The 18,697-nt window shown below is 37.4% G+C and overlaps 1 protein-coding gene across 11 annotated transcripts in view; it reads left to right on the top strand.

Moving 5' to 3' along the window:
* MYT1L (myelin transcription factor 1 like) overlaps positions 1-18,697 on the top strand; it is a 314,269-nt gene that overhangs the window by 235,459 nt on the left and 60,113 nt on the right. For 10 of the 11 annotated variants that reach the window (XM_074819977.1, XM_074819976.1, XM_074819975.1 and 7 more), the window contains 6 exons: positions 2-136; positions 2,676-2,766; positions 5,066-5,173; positions 8,355-8,566; positions 14,406-14,653; positions 16,987-17,223. In XM_074819977.1, coding sequence (XP_074676078.1) covers positions 2-136; positions 2,676-2,766; positions 5,066-5,173; positions 8,355-8,566; positions 14,406-14,653; positions 16,987-17,223 — 1,031 coding nt within the window. The remainder of the gene's footprint in view (position 1; positions 137-2,675; positions 2,767-5,065; positions 5,174-8,354; positions 8,567-14,405; positions 14,654-16,986; positions 17,224-18,697) is intronic. The other variant, XM_074819981.1, reaches the window with a different exon arrangement.

Here is an 18,697-nt window from a genome sequence, read left to right as displayed (position 1 = left end):
GATCCCTCAAGAACAGAAAAGAAAGAGAGCAAATGTCCTACCCCTGGGTGTGATGGAACTGGCCATGTAACGGGGCTTTACCCCCATCACCGCAGTTTGTCAGGATGCCCACACAAAGATAGGGTCCCTCCAGAAAGTAAGTTCACATTGTTTCATGGAAACCGGGGATAAAACTACAAAGATTTTTCTAGCATGCTTTTTAAAACTTTTATTTAAAAAATTAATTTCATTTTTCAGTATGGTTTGTCTCAACTTAGTCAACTGTTCTGTGTTATACTTTTTCCTTTATTCCATCATTTCCATTCTCTACTAACTTTGACACTAAAAGAACAACTTTTAAAGCTGTATTCTTTGATTTTAACAATTCTAGGTTATTTTTAAACAAAAGTATTCAGTCAACAGAGAAAAGGTTTCCAGAAGATGTGCACTGCTTTTACTTCTGCGTGCTGATGTTGCATCAGCTGTCTCTGTTGTCTTGTACAGAAATAATTGTACTTGAAAAACTTGGAACCCCTTTCCTTTGTTGTTGTTGTGTCTCAAACATAATTTATATTAAACTAGTTTATATTATTAAAAATAACAATTTGGCTGTTTACTTAGTTACACAATTCAGGATTTTGAGCAAACATCCCCTGTCAGTCACATGGGTGGAATTTCCTGCCATGTCATTGGATTCTCTGCAAAGGAGGTTCACCTGTATGAGCTCATGGACATTCACCTGAAGTCAGAGGGCTTCGTTTCTGGAAGTCACCTCGTTGGCTGGTGGAATCAGCACAGTTCTGTTGAAGCTAATTGCTCTATGCTGATTTACACCAGGCAAGTGTCTAGCTAAGATCCAGTTCTCTTCCACACCAATTTTAAAATGGAGTTATTCCATTGAAGCCTATGGACGTAAAATCCCCACTGTCCATCAACACTTACAGACGTAACCTCAGTGGATTTACCACAGCCTAAAGGAAACGTTATAAAGACAGACAGGGCTAAAATGGTCCCCAGTTTCCAAAGGAAAGTAGATTCTGAAGGATAAGAAAGCAGAAGTAGATTAGTACACCAAGAGTGGCAGACATAAAAAGTCTCCTCTTTCATGGTAGAGTGACTTCTTCCAGAAGTAAAGTAATGAGGAAGTGCTTTAGGAAACTTTACTGTAGCTTGGTTGATCTCTGAGTACAGTAGAACAAATAGAGTAATTTCTCTGCTTTGCAAGATGCTGTAATTTTCTGAAACACAGATATTTATTCGGTTGCTCAAAGTTCTCTCATTTTTACAAATGGTAAATAAAAAGCTCTGTAGAAGACTTTGTAAATCAAAGAAGAATATAGCTTTAAACTGTTTGCATGCTCTTGTACCTACTAAAATGAAAAAGGTGAGCCCATCTTTTTATTTTTTTCCTGTGATGTTGGCCTTGTGAAGCATGTTTCAAGAACAGTTTTGAATAATAGGAATTTCAGAGTAAAGCTTTTGCATCTATACACATTTTAGTACACTGATGATGGGGTGATGATGATGGTTGTCCTTTAATCAGTATACGTGGTTGAATTCTCAAGTCTCTGAACAGCTTTTATTCAGTTCTTAACTCAGTTAAGAAATTCACTGATTTTATCAGCTCTTTTTTGGAGTGAGAACTAAATACAGGCTTCCAGACTACTTCTTGCATGAGAAAACCAGAACTTTGCAAGGGCTGGATGGCCTTTTTCCATAGAGTGATGTACTCTGCCTTCCAGCTCTGAGACATTGATTCAGATATGTCTCACATCATACAAAACTCTAGTGTTACCAAAAAGTCTTTGATAATTTGGCACTTAATAGCGTGACCTTTATGATTTAGAGGAGGACTGCTCTGAGCACCCTGGGAGTAAGTCTTCTATCCAGCTTGCAATGGATGCAGATGTAAATCAGTTTACTTGCTTAAGCTTGTACCACTTACTTATTTTTTACACAATTTTCTTTTTTTTTTCCATCATCCCTCAATTTTTTAAGTGCTTATTTTTAGTTTTTAGTCTTTTTTTTTAAAAAAATCTGTCCATTGCAATTTTCACATCTGTAGAGAATGTAAGTGAAAATTAAAGGACCAGTTCTGCTCGTCATATAGGTATGAATGATATATCTATGTGGAAGTGGGCAAAACTGGCCCCTAGCTCAATTGGGCTCTCTTTAGGTAGGGTTAAATTCTGTTCAGGGTTGTACTGAGGTGTGTTTCAAATAATTCAGTGTTCTACCAGTATAACTTGAGAGCAGATTTTCAGCTCTCGAGTTTGATACTGTGTGTATAAAGCTATGTATTGTGAATGCATACATTTCCTTGAAAGAATTTTTCTAGTCCGTAATTTTGTATTGGACTGTTGCTAGCTCACCCTTTACTGTTGAGCTGATCTTTGCTCATTGTTTTTGTATGAAGAAGATGTTGGAAGTCTTCTGCTTCACTGTTGCACCAGAGATGCATTTGTTTATAGGTTCTGTAACCTTCATAACTTTTCACTGTTGCCCTGTGTTTATAAGCATAGGGTCATAATACTTCCCTCATCAGGCTTTAATGGCTATGTGTGTCACGTGTATTTTGAGGAATGCTGGTTGTTAATGAATCCTGCTTTGTTTTAAAATGGTTTCATATATACTGGGATTTGATTTTTTTTTCTTGTTTTCATACTCTGCTGTTTTCTCTTACTCTCCTTGTCAAGTTCTTGCCATGCATGAAAATGTTCTTAAGTGTCCTACACCAGGCTGCACAGGCCGGGGCCACGTAAATAGCAACAGGAATTCCCACCGAAGGTAAGGATGCCGTCGCTGGATGCCAACCTAGAGGGAACAGTGCCTCCGAACTGCAGCCCTTCTAGCAGTCCATTGGCAGGGGGGGTGTGAGTGTGTGTTTTGTTGTTCTGAAGATTGACAGATGGTGCTTCATGTGCATTATCCATTTTAAAGAGTAACATGTATTCATGTATTTTCTGAGGAGGACGAGTGTGCGTTTGCTTCAGTATGGGTGAATTGATCCACAGAAGACATTTTAAGCATCCTTAGCTTTTTGGGTAGATTTTTTTTCTTTTTGTTTTGATACTAGCTGAACAGCAGTGGTACAAAACAAATGGTAAAACTCATTGTGGGTATGTTGCAGGGAGAAGGAAGAGTCTTCTAACATTGTCAGGACTAGGGCAGAGTTCTTGTTCTCACACTTCACTCTCTTCGGGAATTATTTTATAGTGCATGAAAAAACCCACTCTACTCTGAAAAATTATTTTTTTAATACATGAGAAATGGCATTTTAAATACACAGACATCATAAGAGTTAGCTTTCCTGTTGACCACAGTCTCAACCCCAAAGTCCTCATTCAGCTAGAACTGAATGAGAGTTTTGCCTGTTTAAGAAACATTATGAAAATGTCTCATTAAATTTAAAAATGAGAAGCCAGAAATGTTAGATGTAAATATTCTATCCAAACAGAAGAAGAACAAGAAAAAAGCAACTTTTCTGTGGTTTACTAAGATTAATAATAGATTCTTATAGAAGGAATGCAATTGCCTATTAAATTCTGTGAATCAAATGACAAAATTATCAAAATGTTACTGGAATTTTTAGTACATCATAATTTTCCCACAGAACAACAAGATCTTGCTTATTTCTTTACAATTTTAAAAAACCCAGGAAATGTGGGTAAGACGGTAAAAGGGACTATGCAAGGTTCCTATTATCGAATTCCTTTTTTACTGTTAATTGTAGCATGAAGGCTTCAGGGACTACACAGGTACTGGACATTCAGTCTTATCGAGCTCTGGGTTACTATAGCCCCTCATATTAACTGCATGTCTCCCGGAAGACTCTTGTGGGTACCAACCCATCTGCAATAAGCTCTGGTACCCCTTTCTTCTCTGCAGTGATGCTGCCAGTAGATGCAGCAAAAACCTCTGAGAAGGCTTTATGGGAATTACTGCTGCTCGAAGCAGCATTCACTTCTGGTTGAATATCTACTAGAATATTTGAGGTGTCTGAAGAAGAGCGTGTCAGTGGAGCATAGCTGCCCTCTGGCATGACTCCAAAACCGCCCAGAGCCCCCTCACCCCTCTGCAGAACTAGGGCAGCATAGGAGGGCTGGGGGGAGCAGTCTGCAGTCTGTGCTCACCTCTTTCTGCAGCTTTTGGGGCATTTTGCTCTGCTTCACCTTTTTTATTCTTTTTTTCCTCCTTATTTCCCGTAGAGAAGGGAACATCTGGGAATGCACTGATTTGCCTTTCATTTTAATTTCTTTTCCTGTGGAGAACACAGAGAGCTGCGGTCACATAAGCAGGCAATAGACTATGACAAGGAAAGGACCCCCTCCATTGTCAGGTCACAGGTTTTTACAGCTTCACTAAGAGCACCATCTGCTGGCATCAATATATTTATTTTTTCACTGTTCTAAATCTTTTCTAGAAGAATCAAGCTTATTATTGTCACTTCAATAATAGTTCAGCATTTGCAAATTTAATTGAATTTCAATTCAAGTGCAGAAGTTCTTTTCATGTTACATCATCTACTATTAGAAAACATACTTTAGTGGCTGAAATTCATGAACAAACACTAAGTATAACATAGTTGAGATGTAGATTTAGAGATCCAAGACCAAATTTGTACTCATTTATATGCCTAGCAAAATGATTGGAGTTAATGGAGCCGAATGAGTTGTGAAGCAGCGCAAGATTTGGCCTATATGATGTTGTCATTTAATCATCTTCAGGAGCCATTTCATTGGCAACATTTGTAGATGCATAAAGGTCACAAGTCTGCTAGCAGAGCTGCACAGTAGATTCCAGTTTACACTCTCCTCTCCTACTGGTATGTTCCCTGGCTGACATCCATGAATAATCTACCCATGTACAGTCAGAGAAGAGCAGATGTAAGATCTACCATGCATCTTTGAAAGCAGAAGAAAGGAAGTCTATTCTAGACAAAATACATATGACCAAAAAGATTGTGGAAACTTTTCCTTCAGATTCTTCCTGATGCTGGCTAAGGAGGAGAAGGAGTAATTGGATCAGTGCTATAATGTGAAACTACGCAGGACAAGACAATTAAATTTCCTTTCTGTAATTGCAGCCTCTCTGGATGTCCTATTGCTGCAGCAGAGAAACTGGCTAAAGCTCAAGAGAAGCATCAGAACTGTGATGTGTCAAAATCAAACCAGGCATCAGATCGGGTTTTAAGGTATTAGAAATCACTATAATACTTATTATTATGCAGAATTCATCACACATTCACCTAATCTGAGAATTTATACGTTGTATATACATATATATATCTCCTTTCAAGAAGAGTTAGAATTAGGGCTTCTGGATCCGATTCTCACAGTGTATATTTCCCACTCAATTCACATGGGGGAGGGTTGGTAATTATTTTGGCAAATACATGTAAAGCTGAAAAGCTCATTTTTGTCTTAGGCATTGTTTGGTGTAAAGATGACTGCTGGAGTGCAAAGTCTAAGAACAATGTGAAAAAAGTTGGTATCTTTTGGGAATAAACTAATATTTACCGGTAAGTCTTGGTTTTTTCAGCAGGCTTTTACTAGTAAATATCAGTTTAAATTAAACCAGAAGCCCTATTTGCATTACCAAACTGGTAGTACACCTTTTGTCAGGACACTTGGAAAAATGCCAGGTATAGCTTAGATTCCAAAATAAGGTCAGGCTTAGTTCTTTGTCTCTGTTCCCCCACTCACTGCCAGGAAGGATAGAACAAGAGAAAAAATGTCCTAAATTTTCATACGGGAATGACCTTGAACCAGTGTGACATAATTATACCCCTTATCTTCATCGATACAGGATTCTGCATTTATCCAAAGCTGTATCCAGCTTTGTGCTATTGTCTCCTCTTCTAAGATATGTGGGTGGAAAAAATGTTATTTCTAAGGAGCTGAAGTGTGAACGATACATGTAAAGGAACTAGACTTCTGCACGATTGTACCAGCCTTATGCTGATGATGCCCCAAGAGCTGCAGAATTTCTCCATGGATACTGTGATATCTGTGGGCTGGGATAGGTACATCCCTCCCAGCTGCCTTGAAGAGCGTGGAGGAAGTGCGGCAGCTTTAGTTCCCAGAATTTCCTACTTATCCCATAGGTTTCTTAGTATTTAGCTGTCTTCTAGATTTAAAATCTGATAGGGCTGCTTAAAATGAAAGTTTTCTACTGTATTATCAACATCATTCTTTGAATATTCTCTTGAAACTTCATCTAATCTTGATGGTCATTTCAAAAACCAGTCTTTCCATAAAACTAAGAACACAGAATTATGTTTCATATGTACAGAAGACTTTTTGTCATGCTTGTTGACTTTTGTTTTCTTTCCTCAGATTGTTTTTGATGGGCTTTATCTTAACTGCCTCTAATTCAGATTGTATAATTTTTCATACAGCATCCCAGACAGTTTTCTCGGAGAAAGGTTCTTCAAAACCTTTTAATAAAAAACACCCTTAGAGGAAGTAACACAGTTTCTCACTTAATGGAAAAAGGCAGATCAAAAATGCAGTGGCTTTTACCACAGCTCGTTAGAGGAAAGCCACTGAAATCAGGTGCCATACAAAGAAGGCAACTGCTCAAAAGCAGTATCTGGTTTGCTGGCAAACTCCCTAGGAAGTTGCACTGCAACCTTAACTTTGCTTGTGAGCCTGCCCCGTGTTGCAGATTTTATAGACAACTCAAATAAAGCTTTCATCTTGTCTCCTGCTTCCCTTTTACCTTTAAGTCATTGAAGTATTTGAGATGAAGAACTTGGGAGCTATTTATAATATTTGTATGCAGGCAACTGATGGGCAGACAGAGATGTTCTAAGAGTAAATCTTGAATATTTGTCTTCATCCCAGTTTCCATCCCACCTGCATTTAGAATTTCTTACTTAAAAAGAAATCAAATTCATAGGACTTCTGTTCCACAGAAATTTTGGATTTGCCTTGAACATACAGGATCTTAATTGCATTTTTTTAGCTAAATATAGATTATCTTGAGACAGGATCAAAATATTATTCGTATCAGCTCATTGTATAAATAAGCCCAGTGTATTTTGTGAGGAAGAAGTGTCTAAAGGAGCGAGTGTACATAAATCAAAGGGAATAGTATGACTAATATGATTTCTTGGGTGATCTTTACATAAATATCCTGACTAAATTCTATGAAAATGAATTCATTCAGAAAAACATAATATTCAAAACCTATTTCTTACTATTTATCACATTCCATTTTGTCAGTCAGCATGATGATACTTCTGGTCTTGACTGAATTTATGTTCCTATGAATGTTCCTTCCATTTCCTCTGGCTATAAATGCAGTAAAGAAAAAAAAGAAAAAGCAAAAAGACTTGATTATATGATTCTTGATTCTAGCAGAAGCACCTCAGGTGTGCTGTTCATCATCTTTACCTCCTGATAAACGCAGTGGGTAGACACTCAGCACTGTGTAGCAGTTGCTCCCTATCACCCAGTCATATAACACTTTCTTATATAGGTAAGGTTTGCAGGATATGACCTTCATTTACCTGCTTTGAAAGCTGATGACTTCTGTGTCCACGTGCAGAAGACAGCATGACAGTGGAGTTCACTACAGCCATTCTTTCACTGAGATTTCACAAGTTTCTGCAATGGCCGAATGATATCAGTCAGGGCTTTTCCTGACTATCCTCCCTGATCCTAAATGAAAGAGAAATTTAGCTGGTACAGTTTTATTCTGTATTCATTTGCAGGACCTTCCTTGAGTGTGTATGTGTATCAGGAATTGCAGCTCCTGCCAGAACCTTGCATTTAAGGGTGAGCAGGACCTGCGAGGCAGCAGCTCAAACTCAACAGAGATTGTGAGACTTTCCTGTGTATTTCTCAAGATGAACATGGATTTGTATATTGAGGGACGAAACCGGACTATCTCCTTTGGAAAGCATACAGGAAGGCACCATACAACTCTGTTGAAAGAAATTGAGAGGAAACTTCATTAAGTGTAGCTTCCAGTGCTATTTTTTCTTTTTGACATTTAAAGGAATTTGTCCAAACTTCTGACAGTCTGGTTGCCCCGCTTTAATCCACCTCCCAAAAGAGAAAATGTTTGCTATGTGATGCTATGACATGGTGAAAGGGAAGCCCTGAAGTATTTTAAAACAGAATTTTAAAATACTTTCAGCTGCAGGATACATTTAGTGGTATTAGAATTAATTTTGTCTAGGCTTTGTTCAAGAAAATATATATTGTTTGTCTGCTGAAAATAACCAAACTAAGCAAATGCAATAATATATTGCTGTCTCTTGAGTACAAGAAATAACTAAGATTTTCTAATCTAAACTATAAATTATGCACAGACACAGTAAACTGAACTGCATCTAACAAACTTTACATATCTTTAATTTCTAGGCCCATGTGCTTTGTTAAGCAATTGGAGATCCCTCAGTATGGCTACAGAAACAATGTCCCCACCACCACACCCCGCTCCAACTTGGCCAAGGAACTAGAGAAATACTCTAAGACTACGTTTGAATATAACAGTTATGACAACCATGCCTATGGCAAGAGAGCCATAGCTCCCAAGGTGCAATCCAGGGATATATCCCCCAAAGGATATGATGGTAGGAGGTGCACACTCTTATACATGAGAGACAAGTTTGCAGTTAATCATGTTGTTGTATATGTAAACATCATACAAATAAGACATGTTTTCATGTTCATATAGTATTATGAGGAATGCTGTCATGCGTAAGTTATTTTAAAGGCCTTTTTAAAAAGCGTTGTTTTATACGGTACTTGCTTCAGGATTGTTGCACTGACAAAAGAACATCTCCAGCTATTAAGCTCCTGGGATGTGTTGAGATCGCAATAAAAGCTGAGTAACAGAGCTAGTCCTTATGTTGCTATCTGGGAGACCTTGCCTCAAGGGTCACATTAGGTTCCTTGCTTCTGTACAGTAGTTCAGGTAACCCATAAAGATAACATACTTGCTCTGTGGGGGTATGGAAGTAGAAAACCTGGATCTCATTGCACTTCAGAAATCACTGCTACTTTCTTAATGAGACATTTCTGCTCATTTTTGTCTTCATGAATACACCTGTTGAATTCTCTGGAAAACCTAACCTAAGAAAGATGTTTAGGAGTAGGCTGAAAGTGACTTCAGTTCAGGAGAAGACAATGGATGGGGTTTGTCAGGCAAGAGGATTTTTATTGGGGAAAAATGAATTGCAGGATAGAAAATGAGGATTTGGATTGTAGCTTTTGAGGACATCTGGAATTTTTCAGAGCAATACGATTATATGTGTGTATATATATTATATGTGTGTGTGTATATAGATATAAAACCAAACTGTGCCTTTATCTTTTTTTTTTATTTTATTTTATTTTATTTTATTTTTTGAATGTTAAGAGTTTCTTTTTTGATTAAAATAGTTGATACTACTCACTGACTACCATAGGAAATTTCAGGCAGGTGCCAGACTTTTGTTTAGGAAAACAGAAATAAATATACTATATAGAACAATTTACACTGTTGCCTGAACACAGACTCTGACATTCAAAGTAGGTAAGTGGAGAAAAGGAAAATTGCTACAGATCTTGCCTTCATATTTCTGATATTTTGGATATTTTGCTTTCTCATAGACTCAACAGGTATGTTCTTGCACTATAGCAGAAAGGAGAAAGGTTGTGAAAGACAGCATATTTTTAAGTAAAAGTGCCCTTTTTTCTTCTCTCATACACTTGTCTTGTTTGCCTGTATCAGAATAAGGGCTTGAACATTATTAAAGATAAAGCACTAACTGTGGTTAGTAAGCTAATGAGTGTACAGTATAAGGTAAATGACATGAACTCTTGTGTATATGCTCTGTCCACTCTTTGCAGAAAGGAAAGAATCAGAGTATTGCTGGGGATCCTGTGGACATGCATGTTTTCAGATCAAAATACTGATGCTTAAGCAACCAATACATTTTTCTCATTTAAGACCCCTTTTCAACAAATAATTACAAACTCCACTTTTTTTCCCGAATCACCAGAACTTAAAAACACATGTAACATTAAACACAAGTTTAACAGTGGCCTTAAATAATGGAAGGCTAGGGTGATATAGGTCACTGTCTTTATGCGCACTCATCATCCTTTGATATAAACAAGGATTTTACTTGGAGATAAGACTGGGACTAGGTTGCTTCACTGCTCAATAACGTGAGCCTGAGAGGACTGAGGGACTCTGTATACCTGCAATTCCTGCTGGTACAGCAAGTACACGTGGTTCTTGTGTACTCAGAACAGCTAAAGCACATTATAGCTGGAGCAGGTTGTTTGCCAAATAAAGGCTAATTCCCTATGGATTTGTTCCATACCCCTGATTGTGCAGGAGGCAGCACATGCTGTACCTGGTTCCAAGTGATATGTGTGCTGTTTGGCCAGACAAGACATGCTGACATGGCCCCAGGCATGCTACCTAAGCTGAGTTTTTCTTTGTACCCTATTAGTGATTTTCATGAAACCTTTAGGTTTCACATCTCTCTGATGTTCCATAAGCACTCCATTATATTTGGCTTAAATTGACAAAGTTTTTTGAAGTTCCTCAGGAGAATCAGCTAAATTCATAGAACAGTGAAGTGATATTACTGACAGCTATTGTAAATAACTGAATGTGAAGGAGATTTCAGGAAGAGGCTTTTCACTTAAAAGAACCACTTTTCTCAAGAAACTTTGCATTATTTTTTGGTGATTTCATATTTGTGTGTAAAAAATTTATTAATTATTGCTACTAAAGCCATTATGGAGGTACAGAATACACACCTATTATGTATGTCAGCAAAACACATTTATATAAAAGTAGGTTTAGTTCTGAAAAGTTATCCTGAAAAAACTGAAATTAAACCTAAGGTTTGTGGGAAACTTGCAAGTAAACAGTGCTTTAGTTTTTCTGACTGTATGAGACAAATAGTCTAAAGATATGAGAAATCAATAACTTCATGTCTCAATCTTTTTTAATTGTAAGCTAACACTGTATTTTCATCATCAGAGAAAGGGATTATATGTTCAATAAGTGTGTGGTTGTGAGTGACATGAACATAAACAGCTCCTTTGAATTGTTTTCTTGATTTATTTTCCAGTAAGCTTCAGTAAAAGCCAAACAGAAAATGGACACTTTGTATTGTGGGGTAGGATGCTTTGATAATTCTTGAGAGATCTTGTGTTTGTGTGCTTGTTTTTCCTTTGAAACCAGTTTCATAGTGTATTGGATGCTGAGCTTATGGTATACAGCAGTAGACATAAGAACAGCTGGACACAGCAGGCAAAGGAGACAGCAGCGCTTTCAGTTGCTCAGGTGATGGCAGGAGCTCCTCTTATTCCACCAAGTCCTGGGTCCTTCCATCAAAACACTGAGAAAATGTTAAGAGTGAGATTCATCTGACCATATATAGACTTCTATAATGTCAGCACCTACATCAGAGCTCGTTATCCCTTTCAGATCGAAGGAGAAAGATAGACACATCTCTGATCTATTAATCTCCTCCTGAAGTGCTTATTTAAAATTGGTCAGGTGAATCATTGCCTGAAAGTTCCTATTTTTTTCCGCTGCCTGTATAGGAAGCCTGTAATGACTAGATCAGATAGCTGAAGTTAAGTGAGATGAATCTCTTATTGTGCAAGTCAGAAAAAGTGTTGAAACTGTAATCAATATATATAACACATTCAGTATTTAGGTAATACTCGGAGTGGAGGTTCCTGGGCAGAATTTAATTCCACTCCAAATATCTTCCTTTGGTTCTTTGTGTTGTTGGGGTCTCTCCCACTCCTCCATTGTTAATTAGCAAGAGGAGCCTGTAGACTTTGAGAGGTTCTTTGTAATCAGCCCCTAGGCATGTCTGATGAGAGGCCAGTTTGGGTATGCAGCTGGTTAGACCAGTGTCTGTTATTTAATGGGGAAGGCGTTCTCCACAATTAGTTTCACTCTGGATCACAAAGCATAGGTGGACTGCAGAGCTTCCAAAACCTATGCCACAGGGTTGGGTGATGTGGTAAGCAGAATTATCTGGTATTGAAACAATGTAGCTTTCTCTTCATTAGAGAGCAACTTGATTAAGTTCATTGTAAATTGATGATCTTTGTTTCACCTGAAAAGCTAATGTGAGATGAATAGTCTGGGTTATGTGACTCATCTTAAAATGTACAGCTACAGTAAAGTTGAAATAACCATGGCCACTTGTCTCTACGTAAGTTTTGCTTAAATGACTGGTAATCTAAAAGTTTATAATTGCATAGTACACTTATAGCACTTTACATCTTCAAAGTGTTTTGCAAGTGAATCACAACACAACTAAATTTTAGAAGCAACTTTTTAGGGAAAATGAATTTGAGGAATAATATAGTTTGACCAAGGCCACAGAGGAGTCCATATCAGAGCCTGCATAAGTTTCTGATGGTTAGCCCTTTGTATAAAGCTGCCTCTTTCCCTCCCTTTCTTTAGCACACATTGTCATATATATATAATTTCCCATGTAGTATGTCTCTTATGTCTGTCTAAATGTGACCTGCTATAACAAGACTAACATTTTTTGCAAGTGACAGAAGTCTTATTTGTTCCTATGAATTCTGAAAGATATTTCTAATTTGACAAGTTCAGTGGTACAGGGTGCTTGCTGTGTTAACACAGTAGAAACTGAATTATTCAATTATTTCCTTCCTTAAGTATAGGAAGATTCTTGTGTGTCTTGAATACAGTTACAAAGTAACAAAGGATAAATGCTGAATTTTTAACAACTGCCACTGACTGCTGTATTAATAGTGAAACTCTTGAGAAATAGTTCACAGATTTATTATTAGTGGATACCCTGCTAGAGTAGTGCTACTATGTGTTCAAAACAATGAAATGTGATGAATGTTTAGCATTCACTTCCCTTGAAAAATCACACCCTGTGTATTATGTGGCTTTCCTGAGAAAACTCCATCTGTTATGAATTAAGTGAAACACTATTTCCTTTACAGTAAAAATAACGCCATAATTTTTTTCATTTTTTTAGAGAAAGGAGGATGACATAAGCTCTAGAAAAGATGTTTTGCTTTCAGATTCTTCTTTTGAACCCTGCCTGTCTACCAAAGCAGCCTGTGGTTCACAAATGGGCTGTGCTCATGGGAGCAGATTATTAAATGTATGTCTACTCAGACAAATACACCTGAAGAGTCTGGCATTTAAATGGAGACCATCACGGAAGAGCTCTAGCTAGGGCCCGACCTTTTTTCTATAGCTGTCTAATCAGCATGCTAGTTGGTTATTGTTATACTGTGCTATAAGGTATGATCTCTGCAGTATACATTTCCATCTTAAGGGGAAGTAGTCGCTGGAATATGCATGTATGTATCCTCTGACATTGACTTTATTTTTTTATGAAAATACGTAAACTTTTAGGTTTAGGAGATGAGCTCACACTTTCTTGCATTTAAAACACTTTTAAAACAGTTTATTTGGGAAGAGGGTTGGAGAAATAAATGGGCTAATAGGGCTGTTTTCCATTATTACTATACCTTTGGCTGCAAGGAGTGTTCCTTAAAAGCAGTAACAGTGCTGCATTGTATTTAGATAGGCTGGACGTGAGCTCTGTCAGTGCCTTAGCTCTTCAGTGACCGTTTGTGGCTGCTGTCAGTCAGAGTATGGCTGAGTGCCCCTGTCCTCGGTGTGAGCAGGAAGGGGTGTCTTTGGTCCTTTTGTTTTTATGAAGAGTAGTAGGTGCTTGGGTTGTTTGAAGTTGGGGACGTTTCATTCATATCTGTTTCCATTTTTACAGCCACTGCTTCTGCCTTTGGGCAAGCCATGGTAAAAACTCACATGTGACCACCACCTTTCTTCTTCCATCATGTTCCTCTCTTTTCTGATGGCCAGTGTCACAATATTTGCCTGTGATGTAGGAAGAAGAAGCCTTTTAGGAAGCACAGGGTGTTTGAGGACATATGAGTAGCACTGTGGCCCAGAGACCAAGCCTGTCAGCCTTACGGTGGGCTTGGTCTCCAGCAGCTCTGGGGAGACTAGGCCTTAAATTAACGGTTTGCTCATGTAAATAGGAAAAGGTCTCATAGCGTTATGTTGCCCCTCATTAATAACAATGAATGTGCCGAGCAGATCCTACCTTCTGTCTGACTATATATGTGGGGTAAAAGCAGTGTTTCTGTGTTTTTATTGTTTTCTAAATCCAGCCTGTTTGTCAGAATGATTCATGATCACGTCATGCAGATTTTTACAGGAGGTTATTTCATACAAACTCACATATGTAGCACATAAAAGTCACAGACAGAAATCAAGAAATACAGCCATCATTCTTATTGCGGCTTTTTTTTTTTTGGCATCGGTTGCTGTTGCTCATTATAAATTTCACCTCCAGCAGTTTGTTTTTCTCTTCACTTATGCAGAATGCTTGTTCTTTTGAGTCATCCTTGTCATATTTCTTCCCACAGCTAAACGCTACTGTAAGAATTCAAGTCCAACCAGCAGCACAACAAGCAGTTATGCCCCTAGCAGCAGCAGCAATATGAGTTGTGGTGGAGGCAGCAGTGCCAGCAGTACCTGCAGCAAGAGCAGCTTTGACTATACTCATGACATGGAGGCAGCGCACATGGCTGCTACTGCTATTCTGAATCTCTCCACTCGCTGCAGGGAGATGCCTCAGAACCTCTCTACTAAGCCTCAGGATCTCTGTGCGAGGGTAAAAATTAGTAATTCTGTTTGTTGATGAAGATTTCTCTTTACTGCACTTGCTCTGTGGCCCTGATAGATAGAAGAATAGCTTTAGTACATTTTGCCTTTTTTTTTTCTTTTCCTCAAAATTAACATAATCTGGTGGCTCTGCTAAAGCAGGGAGGAAAAAAAAAAGGAGAAAGATGCAAATTGCTCACACGTATCTTGGGAAATCCCAATCGGTATATAAACTGATGATACTGATAGCATGTACTCCTTTTTTTAATTTGTCTCTTACTAGTGAGATCTATAATTATAAAAGATGTTTGGATTGCTCAAGTGCTATTAATTGCACTACTGATTTTTTTGCTAAACACAGTCTGATTCATACATTTTGGGAAAGGATTAAGATTTAACTATGTATTTTCATTTAAAAGTCCAAATGGGACCTAAGGTTGTAAGATCTAGTACAAAGAAATCTGTGCTACTTGTATGTTATAATTTCTTGCCTGTCTATGATCTCACAGTTCTTAAATCACTGCATAATACATTTGAAATGAACAGATCAGTTCAGGTGACTTTAAATGTGCTTAACAGTAGTGCAGGGTCACTAATGTTCTGTATGTTCATAGAGTCCATTATGTTATGAATTGGCGATACAGATACAGATAAAAGCTTTTGTTGTTAAGCTTCATGTATTAAGAAAAACAGGGCACTATTAGCATTTATTAAAGATTTGCCAGAAGGGTTTTTTTCGTTATAAACTTTAAGTTTCGACTCTGATAGCTGTTAAGAAATGAATATTTAACATGCACCAGCTAACAATACGGTGCTACCTATAGGAGACCACTAGATGGCTAAGCAGGCAGATGCAGTGCAGAGGAAACATTTTTATTGTGCTTATAGAACAGCTTTTGAGCTGGCAGACATGTTCTGTTCTTCTGTGTATAGACAAAGGTTTTCTTCCCCTCATCGTGTAAAGCCCCTTTATCATTCATAACAAACTAAACCCATAGCAGTAGGTATTAGTAATAGTCATGATTTAAGCCAGAATGGCTGATGACTGTTTTCAAATGCTGCTTTTTATATTAATTTACTTAATACTGTTCAAGAGGCCAATCTCTTTCTGGCATGTAAATAAATGCATTTGTTTTCTGTATCAACACAATGGAAAAAAGTTGGAATAAAATGCTAAAAATCTTCTGTGTCAAAACGAGAAGGGGCCTCTTTCCTAATGTGTCACCCTATACTGAGACTGAAGGAATGAATCGGAGAAGATACACACGTGTTTTCTAGATTAAATTAGCAGGATAGCAGCAATTAGATACATGCTCTGACAAAAGGTAGTAATTCAGAAAGAGAGATTTGCATTCACAGTGCTTTCCTGCTGCTCTGTTGTTACTCAAGAGGAGAGAAAGTTACCAGACATAGGAGAAGTCAGTCGCATTCACGTTAGTTTTGAAACCAAATTTTTCATGGAGCGTTTCATTTTTGAAAAGATGAAGGATTCTCTCTGGGCATTTTTATTTTAACCGTCCTGCGTTTTTTAGAATTTGTCTTCATTTTAAGTTATCTTATTTCTCCACATCTAATATGACAACCCTTGTTTGTTTCTATAAAACAAAAAGTCAGAGCCCATACTCACCCTATGTTTCATAGTACCTCAGTTGCCGCAGAAATTGGCACAACTGTTGTTGCAACTATTATGCTACTTAAATTTATTGATTATAAAGATATATATATGTAATGTTAATACATTTACATCTGCAGGCAAGGAACTCTGAAATTTGAATGTATTTCCTCATTGGCAAATGGTGTCCAAAACTACTTGTTTTGCTGCCCTACCTCCTTGTTTAATTTTCTGACATTATCTATTCAAGCATTGACTGTTAATGTTAAATAAACAAAGAAACAAAGATTATTTGATGCTTGCTGGTTTTTGTTACTCTAATCACCCAGACAGGTGTCAGGACTGGAAACAAGAATTATGCAGATGTTAACTCATAGATATTCACCTGCCACAGACTAGATCAAGAACATAAAGACAACATCAAGAAAATACCTTTAGAGATTTCTCCTTTTTATTCCAAATTTTGCACCTGTGTGCCAGGTGGCAGGAAGGGTAATGAAGACTCTCCTCTCTTCCCCCAAACATCAGATTAGCCATTCAGGAAGAAATCTACTTTAACAGCATTAATGTTGTGTAACAGCATCATGCTATGTGTGGGAGGGGGCTCAATGCTTACAATCTATACAGGAATGGAAAAGCATTTTATCATTCTGCTAGGCAATCAGATTGAAGAAGAGGTAACAGTTTGCTAGTGTGAAGCCGAATTAACAATATTTTTCTTATTTTGACAGAATCCTGATATGGAAGTCGATGAAAATGGGACGCTGGATCTCAGCATGAACAAGCAGAGGCAGCGAGATGGTTGCTGTACCATTTTGACACCACTGGAGCCAATGTCCCCGCAACGGCAAGCCGTGATGAATAACCGGTGTTACCAACTGAACGAGGGTGACTGCTGGGACTTGCCAGTGGACTACACTAAAATGAAGCCCAGTAGGATAGATGAAGATGATTCCAAAGAGATTAATGTATGTCTTTTTCATCTATTAGTTCTGTTGCAATCTAATTTTGGTAATTCATTAAATTTCTGAAATTTGGAGGGAAAGAGGAAACAAAATTAATACACGATAAAAATGGTGGTTTTCTACAAAAAGGACTTTCTGCTGTTTAATCTTTAGGACTATATCATGCTGGCACACATCTGATCTGTGACTAAGTTCCATAAGACAACATTTGAACCATGAATGTGAATCATGTTTTCTAACAGCATCATCTTGTTAACAAATATTTTCTGCAGTAAAGATGTTTCGCTATATCCAGATTACTTTACTCTGTATAAGCAAGTTGACATAACTGTGCAATAGTGGGATAATCAGCTCTCAGGACAAGATATTCTCCTGAATTTGAAAACCATAAATGATGCGCTGAGTATTTGAAAGCATGTATTACTTAGAAATCAATTTAAACAAAAGCAGCAGAGTATAATGTAAGCTTTCAACTATTTCAGCTAATCTTCTTCTGGATTATTTATACAATCCTGATAGCTCTGTGTGTGAAAGGGCCTGTATTAATGAAATACTTTCTTTCAAGAATACAAAGAAGGGATATTAGAAATCAGTGTTACTTTTCAATTCATAATACAAAGACAACAGCAAAACCCTTTAAACAGAAGAGGCAAATAAAGAAAATATATTAGTGAATTTATTTTACTTTTCAAAACTTAGAAAAGCCAGGACACTGAAAAAGACTGCTGACAAGGGTCAATGCCTCTGCTTTTGTTCATGAGGTTTTAACCTTTATCCACTGTGCAGTTTACAATCCTGCACTCAATGGAGTTTGGATGTTTGGAGACTTCTAGAGATCCGTCTCTGTTTTTTCTTGGTTTGTAAGAGAAAATTGGGCTAATCATTTGTGTGTAGCGCATCTCTTGCTGATTTTAATGAAAACGTAAAACTATTTTCAGTAACTTTGAAACATATAACATAGTGGCATTTTCACTAGATACACTGAATGCATTCTAGCTTTGGTGTTAATTACAGTTTTCCTATTAATTTCACTGAAGTTAGGAGGAAATCTGTCACTATCAGAGAAATGTGAGGTAAAACAGACTGTTTTTTTCAGATCAAGCAGAACTCCCTTTTTCTACTATGGTGTTCATAGCACCATCTGCAGGAATCACTAAATCAATGCATTCAGCCACTTCATTCCTGAAATAGATGATTTTGAATTTCTGAATGCAAAAGTTCTGAAGTTAATTACATTAACTTCATTACATTTCTGAAGTTAATTAGAAATTATATAATTCTATTTTGCCAGACAGATACATTGAGCTTTGCCTCAGATTGATATTCGGTGTATAGATGTTAAGATTGCTCTTGTTTCATCTCTGAGATGTTCTAAACCAGCTTTTGGATGCATAAGATACTGTATTTAGTCATCATTTTTCCCTTTCCTCTGTTTTGCAGCGACTTTAGGAAAAAACACTGATTGTTTTAAATCAAA

The sequence above is a fragment of the Strix aluco genome, chromosome 3, assembly GCF_031877795.1.
Source record: "Strix aluco isolate bStrAlu1 chromosome 3, bStrAlu1.hap1, whole genome shotgun sequence".
NCBI lineage: Eukaryota > Metazoa > Chordata > Aves > Strigiformes > Strigidae > Strix > Strix aluco.
This window is presented reverse-complemented; position numbering and strand designations above follow the sequence as displayed.